Raw genomic sequence first — 12,035 nt, 5'->3', positions numbered from 1 at the left:
TATTTTCAGGTCTCTCCTTAGATGTTTGATCGAGTTCAAGTCCGGGCTCTGGCTGGGCCACTCAAGGACATTCAGAGACTTGTCCCGAAGCCACTCCTGCGTTGTCTTGGCTGTGTGCTTAGGGTCGTTGTCCTGTTGGAAGGTGAACCTTCGCCCCAGTCTGAGGTCCTGAGCGCTCTAGAGCAGGTTTTTAATCAAGGACCCACAAAGTCGTGTGGGCGAGCGGTTTGCTGATGTCAACGTTGTGAACAGAGTGCCCCATGGTGGCGATGGGGTTATAGTATGGCAGGCATAAGCTACGGACAACGAACACATTTGCATTTTATCGATGGCAATTTGAACGCACAGAGATACCTTGACGAGATCCTGAGGTCCGTTGTGAGGCCCATTTTTGTTAAGGTATCTGTGACCAACAGATGCATATCTGTATTCCCAGTCATGTGAAATCCATAGATTAGGGCCTAATTTATTTATTTTAATTGACTGATTTCCTCATATGAACTGTAACGCAGTAAAATCAATGAAATTGTTGCATGTTGCGTTTATATTTTTGTTCAGTATATAACAGGAATTCCAGAAAGGAATAAAAGGACCTATCTTATTGAGGCAAAGCACCTCCAGGTGACACCAGATGGGAAGACGGTGGATAGCTTGGCAGTGCTACTAAACTTTGAGGATCTGGTACTGCCAGGATCCTGGTGAGACAAGGGAAAACCGGCCACCTCTTCCCTCCGTTCTACTGGCCAAGTCACTCGACAATAAGATGGACGACATCCGATCGCGGATTTGCTACCAACGGGACTCTCGAAACTGCAATATTCTCTGCTTTTCTGAAACATGGCTCTCAGACAAGATACCCCCCACTGCTATCCAACTCAATGGATTCTCCATTCACCGGTTCAGTGGAGTCGTTTTGCCTCTACATCAACACCAGCTGGTGTGCCAACTCCAGCGCGGTGGAAGTGTCGACAAATTGTTCACCCGTCTTGGAATACATTGTATACATTCCACCTCAGCAGAAAAATAACCAACTGGCACTTAACGAACTGTACAAGGCTATAAACAAGCAAGATTTTTATTCTGCGTCACTAAGGCACGTGATGCCCAACTTCCATCAACACGTCCCCAACGCCACTAGAGGCGACAAAGTCCTAGATCCCTGTTATTCTACCCACAAGCAAGCATACAAGGCCCTCCCTCGTCCGCCATTCAGCAAATCAGATCATGACTCCGTACTCCTGCTTCCTGTTTACAAGCAGAAACTCAAAACAGGAAGTACCCGTGACTCGTTCCGTTGAGAAATGGTCACCAGAATCAGAGGGTATGCTACAGGACCGCTTTGCTAACGCTGATAGGAATACGTTTAGAGACTCCGCCGATAGCGTCGACGAGCTAACCACCTCCGTCACCGGCTTCATTAGAAAATGTATAGGCGACATTGTCCCCACGGTGAGGGTTCGCTGCTTCCCCAATCAAAAGCCATGGATTAACACAGAGGTTGGCGCTAACCTAAAGGACAGGGCTACCGCACACAGCGCTATCGTAGACAACCAGAGGCTACGGCCGAGGACAGGAATGGAAGTACAAGAAGTCACGCTACGACCTCCGCAGAGTCATCAAACGAGCAAAAGGACAATATAGGAACAAGGTGGAATCATATTACACAGGCTCTGACGCCCGCCGCATGTGGCAGGGGCTACAGTCCATTACGGATTACAAAAGGAAGACCCAACCGTGATCTGCCCAACGACGCCTCTCTACCAGATGAACTCAATGCATTTTATGCTCGCTTTGACAACAACAACATGGAGCCGGGTGTGAGGGGCCGTTACCGACCCAGAGGACTGGGTGATCTCGCTCTCCGAGGCCGACGTGAGAAAGGTCTTTAAATCAGGTCAACACCGGCAAGGCCGCGGGGCCCGACGGTATTCCAGGGCGCGTTCTCAGAGCATGTGCAGAACAGCTGGCAGGCATATTCACGGTAATTTTCAACCTCTCCTTGTCCCTGTCTGTAATCCCTACATGTTTTAAGACGACCACCATCATTCCTGTTCCTAAGAACTCTAAGGCTTCATGCCACAATGACTACCGCACCTGTAGCACTCACATCTGGAATCATGAAGTGCTTTGAGAGGCTGATTATGGCACACATTAACTCCATCATCCCAGACCAACTCCAATTTGCATACCGCCCCAACAGATCCATAGATGACGCAATCTCAAATCCCTGTTCCTACCTGCTGGTGCTATTAACTGGAGAGAAAAAAATAATCAAACTACGTTTGTAAATAAGGTGTCCAGTAGAGATCATTGTTTGAAAGCAACTTTGCATTGAAGAAAGCACCGGCACCACGGCATTTTGCAACACACGGTTCGATCAAACTAAGCTTCGGACGTCATTGATCACATGCTAATGTTACTTTGAAACGATCTGTCTATGCTTTGAAACGAGCAAGATGGATTTTTTTTTTTTTAACAAACAAAACATTTACAAAAGACGGTGGCTCCATTGCATGATTCAGGATGTTCAATAAATAAAAAACTGAACAGCCTATGCTTATCGAAACATCATTTAAAAGTTAGAAATACAATGTAGCCAGTGTTTCAAAGAAAACTTTACAAACAAAATAAAATCTATACAGGGCCAGAGACTCACTCAACACTGCTCTACAAGCAGAACCACCGGTCAGGTGAGAAATAGTGAAATATATCCAGACTAATTCTGTAAGTAGTGTCCAGCAGAGGTCGCTGTTTCACTGACTGACGGATCAAACAAAGCTTTGTACGTCGTGTATCATGTGGTAACTGCTTGTCAACATTGCTTTGGGTTTGAATTAAACTATTCATTTACAATAAATAAATAAATAAAATATATATGCTCTCTCAACACTCGATACTAGTGTGCTACAATGTCAGGATAGATTTGTGTGGCTTTACGCCCTGAGCTGTCTTTCATCCGCTAAGAAGATGAAATGTCTTGATCAAAACACTGGGGAGTGCCAATATGGCCGCCCGGTGGCTTCAGGAGTGCCAATATGGCCGCCCGGTGGCTTCAGGAGTGCCAATATGGCCGCCCGGTGGCTTCAAAAGCCTCTCACTGGCCAATACACACCATCGGCAATCCAGGGTTTAGATACATCATTGGTTCCGACACTGTCAGATGCTAGTGTGATGTCTGAAGTTTTGAACGGTCAGAAGCACGTGATCAATGATGTCTGAAGGTAAAAAACGATCCGATGGCAGATATAGTATTTGAACCTCATGCCGGTGGAAATATGGATGAATGGACTTGGGTCCAGAAGAATGGAAAAATAAGCTATATACCCCAATCGTATCTGGTAGGAGTACGTTTCTGACAGAAACATCCAAAATGATGGAGAAAGCTTTGGGTGAAGTGAATTCAGTGAAGCTCACGTGCAGTAGACTAGTTCCGATTTCTTGTGTTTCTGCTGATCAGAAAAAACGTGTGTTGGATATTTTTATTTTATTTTTTATTTTACCTTTATTTAACTAGGCAAGTAAGTTAAGAACAAATTCTTATTTACAATGACGGCCTACACCGGCCAAACCCGGACGACGCTGGGCCAGTTGTGCGCCGCCCTATGGGACTCCCAATCACGGACGGTTGTTATACAGCCTGGAATCGAACCAGGGGGTCTGTAGTGACGCCTCAAGCACTGAGATGCAGTGCCTTATTTTTATTTTATTTTTTTATTTCACCTTTATTTAACCAGGTAAGCCAGTTGAGAACAGGTTCTCATTTACAACTGCGACCTGGCCAAGATAAAGCAAAGTAGTGCAATAAAAACAACACAGAGTTACATATGGGGTAAAAAAACATAAAGTCAGAAATACAACAGAAAATATATATACAGTGTGTGCAAATGTAGCAAGTTATGGAGGTAAGGCAATAAATAGGCTATAGTGCAAAATAATTACAATAGTATTAACACTGGACCGCTGCGCCACTCGGGAGCAAATATCAATCGGATAAGTTGTATAATGCATTGAGCTACGGAGCAGGGCACCTGTCAAGGTAGTAATTGCTGGAGTCTCAGAGGATGTTGACATTGCTCTATTAAAGAAAATTCCAGGAGTGGTCGATGCACGGTGGATGAATCGTAGAGTTAATGGCAGGAAGGAGTAGAGTTCGTGCTAGTGTTTTTTGCCTCTCTCTACTCGAGTGCAGCTGGGATATGTGTACTATCCTCAGAGCTTTTGTAAACTGGCCTTTACAACAGTGTTGTGTTCGAGACCACCTAAAGAGAGACCGAGTCAAGACCAAGACGGAGAAGATCGAGACCGAGTCAAGACTGGAGGTGGGGCGAGACCGAGTCAAGACTGGAGGTGGGGCGAGACCGAGTCAAGACTGGAGGTGGGGCGAGACCGAGTCAAGACTGGAGGTGGGGAGAGACCGAGTCAAGACTGGAGGTGGGGAGAGACCGAGTCAAGACTGGAGGTGGGGCGAGACCGAGTCAAGACTGGAGGTGGGGCGAGACCGAGTCAAGACTGGAGGTGGGGAGAGACCGAGTCAAGACCGAGACCGGGAGGGGGACAAAGGGTCAGAGACAGAGTCATGCCTGAGACCAGACAAATGCAAGTCCAAGGCTATGATTGTAATTTTGTCAAATCACCACCATAATAAGAGTTCAAAATGCCCAGTATTTCTGTGTTCATATTTCAGAACAACATATGGATTCTTTAGACATTCAAAATAGTAAAAAAATGCATGCTGAGGGCAAATAGAGCCACTCTACAAATTATTACTAACCCAAACACAGTGGGGAACAATGGGCCTTCTATGCCTTCAGAGAAGGGCTAAGGATTTATTAAATATTTATTAAAATAATATAATAATGATAATTACATTATTTTTTCAATGATGTTCAGATTTAATCTCTTCGGTTTTTGTTGGAAAGAAAAGGGTTAACACTGAACAGAAAAAATTATCTAATCAGGATTTTCCTTTGCTGGTCTCTGGGGAGATAAATCTAGCTAGCTAAGTCAGCCATTGGCTAGGCCATCAGCAGATAGATAAAGACATCTACAATTCAACTGTATTAGGGCAACATTTGAGTGACAGTGGAATCAACCAATCACATTTTGACTTAATGGGTGTGACCGTTTTTACTAAAACATATGGAAACTTCTTGAAGGCCAACAGGTCACTGCGCAATAGCAAGCAGTAGTTTTCTTACGGGCTAGCTAGCTAGCTTTTATTGTCGGCTAGTTTGCAACGGCTGCAGCAGGTGTTATCAAAGAGGATGTTGTTTCTAATTTGTCAGCTTCTCCCTTTTCAATAATAATTTCAACAAGAGGTTAAGTTTCAAATTATTATCATCTGGAGAGTGGAACTGAGTTTTTTTATTGCAGCCCGCTTGCTGTTGTTAGCCATCTCTTTGAAAATAACTTGTGTGTGAAACATTGTTGCATTTAAAGTGGAACTGACAGCATTTTAGCAACATGAAATCTTGTTAAAATTTGTTCATATACAACCCCAGAAAGAAAATGACACTTTTTAAACCATTTTCTGACAAGCGACCACTTAGATATGGTCATTTTCACTTTTTCATAAATTCTTAGAATGTTTGGGAATTACGTATACTAAGGCATTTGTGAAAATTCTATTGCAATATAGAGTGGGAAAGCAGCCATGCGTTTGGAGAATTAATAGACACTGCAGTAATAAAACCAAATAAAACCATCTGTCTTGTCCAGGACCGGAGTCTACACAGACCGGTACGCTATAGCCAATCAGAGCTACAGTAGGCCTTTATACAAACAAGCCATTTGCCACACGGGCCTGCCATCATTCACTTTGAACTGGACTGTGTGTTTACAGGCAGTTGCAACAGCGTGACTTCAGATCATTGGAACTAATTTGCCAAAAGCCACAAAATACACCTGAATGGATATCTGCAAATATGTAAATACCACGGGAGTCCTCTTACATTTGGGAACTTTACAGACCTATTGATCAAACAACCATGAAAAGGTAGGCTCTCTCTCCCTCCGTTATGAACATCAACAACAACAAGATAAACAACTAATGCTAGCCAGAGCAAAATGAGCTAAAATCTAACGAAGGGACATTAGATAAACCCTCTCAAACTTTTTCAGCTAGTTGGCCGTCAAAATTGCACTGATAAACGATGGGGAATTGGAGCCTCCTCGTCCTTCTGCAGCTTGCCTGCCAATGCATGCTTGTCCCAACCAAGCACCCAAGCTAACTGGCTAGAGTTGGCTAGCTTGCTAGCTAGCTACTTTCAGACACAAATGAGAGAACACCTCACTCTGACCATTTTACTCACCATAGCAGAGCTGGTTAGGCTGTTTACATGTTATCTAGAGCTTTTTTGACTAACTATTACTTTTTTTGCCTACGTTTACTGACACCGGTCATATTCAGCCGGTGTTGCGCGTTTGTAAATTAATCAGTTGTTCTGGCACACAGACGAGAGTTCTTTGAAATCGAAGTAGATAGCCAGAGTAAAATTGCGAACGCAAGAGATATGCTAACTGGATAACAGTCGTTCAAGTTCTTGCTAGCTAACCAAATGACAACTGCATCTCTAGCTGTGTATAGCCACCGAAAAACGATATGAGGGGGAAAAGTCAGTCACTCATCCACTCCTCCAATGGCATGACATCCTCCTAGCTAGCTAACGTTAGGTTCCGTATTTTTAGCTTGCTACATATATAGATACGCTAGCCTATTATGACTGACTTGTGATCATTACCCTTGCTAGTTTGATTGTATTGATATTCCCAGCCTTAGTTACATTCGTACGTTTTTGTCCATAATATTGAGTCATTGAAACAGCACCCAATGTACCAGGCCAGCTGTGATTTACAACCTGATAGCAATATTTGTTGGACTACCAAGAAATGTATTGGTGAATTATACACTGCTCAAAAAAATAAAGGGAACACTAAAATAACACATCCTAGATCTGAATGAATGAAATAATCTTATTAAATACTTGTTTCTTTACATAGTTGAATGTGCTGACAACAAAATCACACAAAAATTATCAATGGAAATCAAATGTATCAACCCATGGAGGTCTGGATTTGGAGTCACCCTCAAAATTTAAGTGGAAAACCACACTACAGGCTGATCCAACTTTGATGTAATGTCCTTAAAACAAGTCAAAATGAGGCTCAGTAGTGTGTGTGGCCTCCACGTGCCTGTATGACCTCCCTACAACGCCTAGGCATGCTCCTGATGAGGTGGCGGATGGTCTCCTGAGGGATCTCCTCCCAGACCTGGACTAAAGCATCCGCCAACTCCTGGACAGTCTGTGGTGCAACGTGGCGTTGGTGGATGGAGCGAGACATGATGTCCCAGATGTGCTCAATTGGATTCAGGTCTGGGGAACGGGCGGGCCAGTCCATAGCATCAATGCCTTCCTCTTGCAGGAACTGCTGACACACTCCAGCCACATGAGGTCTAGCATTGTCTTGCATTAGGAGGAACCCAGGGCCAACCGCACCAGCATATGGTCTCACAAGGGGTCTGAGGATCTCATCTCGGTACCTAATGGCAGTCAGGCTACCTCTGGCGAGCACATGGAGGGCTTTGCGGCCCCCCAAAGAAATGCCACCCCACACCATGACTGACCCACCGCCAAACCGGTCATGCTGGAGGATGTTGCAGGCAGCAGAACGTTCTCCACGGCGTCTCCAGACTCTGTCACGTCTGTCACATGTGCTCAGTGTGAACCTGCTCTCATCTGTGAAGAGCACAGGGCGCCAGTGGCGAATTTGCCAATCTTGGTGTTCTCTGGCAAATGCCAAACGTCCTGCATGGTGTTGGGCTGTAAGCACAACCCCCACCTGTGGACGTCGGGCCCTCATACCACCCTCATGGAGTCTGTTTCTGACCGTTTGAGCAGACACATGCACATTTGTGGCCTGCTGGAGGTCATTTTGCAGGGCTCTGGCAGTGCTCCTCCTGCTCCTCCTTGCACAAAGGCGGAGGTAGCAGTCCTGCTGCTGGGTTGTTGCCCTCCTACGGCCTCCTCCACGTCTCCTGATGTACTGGCCTGTCTCCTGGTAGCGCCTCCATGCTCTGGACACTACGCTGACAGACACAGCAAACCTTCTTGCCACAGCTCGCATTGATGTGCCATCCTGGATGAGCTGCAATACCTGAGCCACTTGTGTGGGTTGTAGACTCCGTCTCATGCTACCACTAGAGTGAAAGCACCGCCAGCATTCAAAAGTGACCAAAACATCAGCCAGGAAGCATAGGAACTGAGAAGTGGTCTGTGGTCACCACCTGCAAAAACACTCCTTTATTGGGGGTGTCTTGCTAATTGCCTATAATTTCCACCTGTTGTCTATTCCATTTGCACAACAGCATGTGAAATGTATTGTCAATCAGTGTTGCTTCCTAAGTGGACAGTTTGATTTCACAGAAGTGTGATTGACTTGGAGTTTTTTTTTTATTAATTTTTTTATTTAACCTTTATTTAACCAGGTAAGCCAGTTGAGAACAAGTTCTCATTTACAACTGCGACCTGGCCAAGATAAAGCAAAGCAGTGCGATAAAAACAACAACACAGAGTTACATATGGGGTAAAACAAAACAAAGTCAAAAATACAACAAACATTGTGTTGTTTAAGTGTTCCCTTAATTTTTTTGAACAGTGTATTAATCATGCATTGAACTGCATCCATCTATTTTTCACTGATATTATGATTGCAGATATGAAACAAACAGACAAAGTAGCTAAAACGCTGTCAGATCCACTTTCCTTTAACATCATGCTGTGAGTGACTGCTTTTCCTTTAACATCATGCTGTGAGTGACTGCTTATCCTTTAACATCATGCTGTGTGACTGCTTATCCTTTAACATCATGCTGTGTGACTGCTTTTCCTTTAACATCATGCTGTGAGTGACTGCTTTTCCTTTAACATCATGCTGTGAGTGACTGCTTTTCCTTTAACATCATGCTGTGAGTGACTGCTTATCCTTTAACATCATGCTGTGTGACTGCTTATCCTTTAACATCATGCTGTGTGACTGCTTTTCCTTTAACATCATGCTGTGAGTGACTGCTTTTCCTTTAACATCATGCTGTGAGTGACTGCTTTTCCTTTAACATCATGCTGTGAGTGACTGCTTATCCTTTAACATCCTGCTGTGTGACTGCTTATCCTTTAACATCATGCTGTGTGACTGCTTATCCTTTAACATCATGCTGTGTGACTGCTTATCCTTTAACATCATGCTGTGAGTGACTGCTTATCCTTTAACATCATGCTGTGTGACTGCTTATCCTTTAACATCATGCTGTGTGACTGCTTATCCTTTAACATCATGCTGTGTGACTGCTTATCCTTTAACATCATGCTGTGTGACTGCTTATCCTTTAACATCATGCTGTGTGACTGCTTATCCTTTAACATCATGCTGTGTGACTGCTTATCCTTTAACATCATGCTGTGTGACTGCTTATCCTTTAACATCATGCTGTGTGACTGCTTATCCTTTAACATCATGCTGTGTGACTGCTTATCCTTTAACATCATGCTGTGTGACTGCTTATCCTTTAACATCATGCTGTGTGACTGCTTATCCTTTAACATCATGCTGTGTGACTGCTTATCCTTTAACATCATGCTGTGAGTGACTGCTGTCTTTCCATCAGCCCTATCCAGTGGTGTAGCGGTGCCTGGAGAAGTTAGTATACTCTAATGTTGCCAAAAAGTTCCCAAACGGCCCGCCCAGCGACAGAAAGGCACCCTGTGTGAAAAATCCTATGTTTTCTTATGGGTAAAAAAAAAAAAAAAAAAAGAGTTCCTATAGATTTGTCAGATTTTGAAAGCAAGTCACAAAAGATCGACATCATAGTTTCTGCAGCTGGTATTGCACGGCGCTTGAAACGCCAAGGTAGTGGGTTCGTTCCCCGGGACCACCCATACACAAACATTTATGCACGCATGACTGTAAGTCGCTTTGGATAAAAGCGTCTGCTAAATGGCATATTATTATTATTATTATTAAGAGCTTCATGGAGTACTGTCTTGTGCAGTCCCACCCTTTCAGGCCACAGAGCCTGAGCTGGATATTTACGTTAAGGCCTGAAGGAGTGGGAATGTAAAAAAAAATAACAATGTAGTGTATGGGGGATTCATGTTATTTTTCCCTTCACGTATGGAATTTACTTTTATTTTGTAAATGTTTTCCCCCTGTCCAGTTGGTGGCGATAATACACCTTTCGAGTGTAGTTCGCCATAAAACCCAAAGAAGAAGAAGATTCCAGAGTCATCGTCACCGTAGAAGCAGCACGTCGAGCCTATCCTTTCTTTAGATTGGTGGATACATCTCAGTATTGTAATCCTATTTTAAATATTCGATGAGGGTTGCTGATGTCGACCGCCCGTATTCAAATGTAGAGAAGCTATGCTACTAGCCTCAACCATGAATATGCATCGCCATCTCCGATATAAAGGGGTTTTTTTTTTCCTCAAAGTTGCCGGGGTGTCAGGTGTCCTACTTAAATAAGGTCACTCGTAACAACTTAAGCATTACAAAACTTCCATTCAATTAAATAAACCTTACGTAGCAAATAAGCCCTAAAAAAAAAAATGTGTTGACTAAATTCGACACTGATTGACCATACAAAAATGCCTTGCTTGGTGGGCTAAACAACGAAAAAACGCCACATGGGAGACACATTGTGGGCCTCTCTCTCCGCTCTGCTTTGATACAAGCATCGATACGTTGTGTCGAATCCGTACAGTAACGTTAGCGCTTTGAACAACTGCATCGGAGTGTCGGTGCTCCGCTATCAATCATCCCATCACTAATTAAATGATAACGGAAGTCCCCTAAAATGTGGGTATTCACGTTTAATAGAGTACTAGCTAACGTTGCTAGTAACAGTAGCTACATCGAAACCTACGCGGCTAGGTAGACAGCTAGCTAACGTTAGCTACTGTAACACAGCTAGCTGAGAATCAAAAGTTGACTTGGCTAAATCAAACCAAATTGTATTCTTTTTTTTTTTTTACATGCGCCAAATACAACAGGTGTACACTACCATGAAATACTTACTTAGGATCCCTTCAAACTGATGCAGAGTTTTTTAAAAAAGATATAGAAATCCAAATAGTAACACAGGAAGGGGAATAAACTACACAAGAATGAATCTATTTCACGTTAACGTTACAGGGTGTACGTTACCAGTGCCAGATCAGTGGGCAGGGTAAAATGACTAGGCATCAGAATAGATCACATTAGATATTGTTCATCGTGTTAGCTAGCTAATCTTACAGCTAAATAAATGCTTTATCACCAAGCTGAGCATGTTGCTTGTGTAGTTCAAGCTAACTAGCTACCGTTACAGTAGCTAGGCTAACGTTGGCTAGCTTACCATCAGGGTTGTTGTCTGCTTCAAAACGTTGACCACATCCTTTGTTGTAACACAGAAGCGACATGGTACTAACAACACGTTACATCAAACCCCCTCCAAACGGATAAACCGGTGAATTAAGATGTTGAGGATAAAAGATGTGTGAGCTAGCCTGACCACTGATCCGTGCAACCGCTCTCTGACACTTGCGGAAATGGCCGATAATGACTCGAGAAACATCGAGAACAATCACAGTTTCGGAAAATACACATCGTTCAACTTCGGAGAACTTCGCCGTGCGCTTCTAATCAAGTGACGCTATTGGAGAAAATGGTCTGCCATTCTGCCCGTTTAATGTTGAACCATTTTGACAGTTACACCATGACAATACAATGCTTATTTGTATGTGTGATGGGAAAAAAATGAATCAAAGTAGGCCATCATTACCATTGCACTAGGCTTATATGGTTTGTGAGCCTCAAATGGGGAATAATCATCAGAACATTTACATCATAATTCCTCCTACTACTGATACACTATTTATACAAAAGTATGAGGACACCCCTTCAAATTAGTGGATTTGGCTATTTCAGCCAAACCTGTTGCTGACAGGTGTATAAAATTGAATACACCGCCATGCAATCTCCATAGACAAACATTGGCAGTA

At 43.5% G+C, this 12,035-nt stretch overlaps 1 protein-coding gene across 1 annotated transcript in view; it reads right to left on the bottom strand.

The window, feature by feature from the left end:
• LOC311116457 (cysteine and histidine-rich domain-containing protein 1-like) overlaps positions 1–11,584 on the bottom strand; it is a 49,226-nt gene extending 37,642 nt beyond the window's left edge. Inside the window, exon 1 of the mRNA XM_084191540.1 lies at positions 11,390–11,584. Coding sequence (XP_084047666.1) covers positions 11,390–11,453 — 64 coding nt within the window. The 5' untranslated portion in view covers positions 11,454–11,584. The remainder of the gene's footprint in view (positions 1–11,389) is intronic.
• Positions 11,585–12,035: the final 451 nt, after the last annotated feature.

The sequence above is a fragment of the Coregonus lavaretus genome, assembly GCF_964263955.1.
Source record: "Coregonus lavaretus genome assembly, contig: HAP1_SCAFFOLD_1373, whole genome shotgun sequence".
NCBI lineage: Eukaryota > Metazoa > Chordata > Actinopteri > Salmoniformes > Salmonidae > Coregonus > Coregonus lavaretus.
Note: the sequence above shows the minus strand (reverse complement) of the source record. Positions and strands in the feature narration are given on the sequence as shown.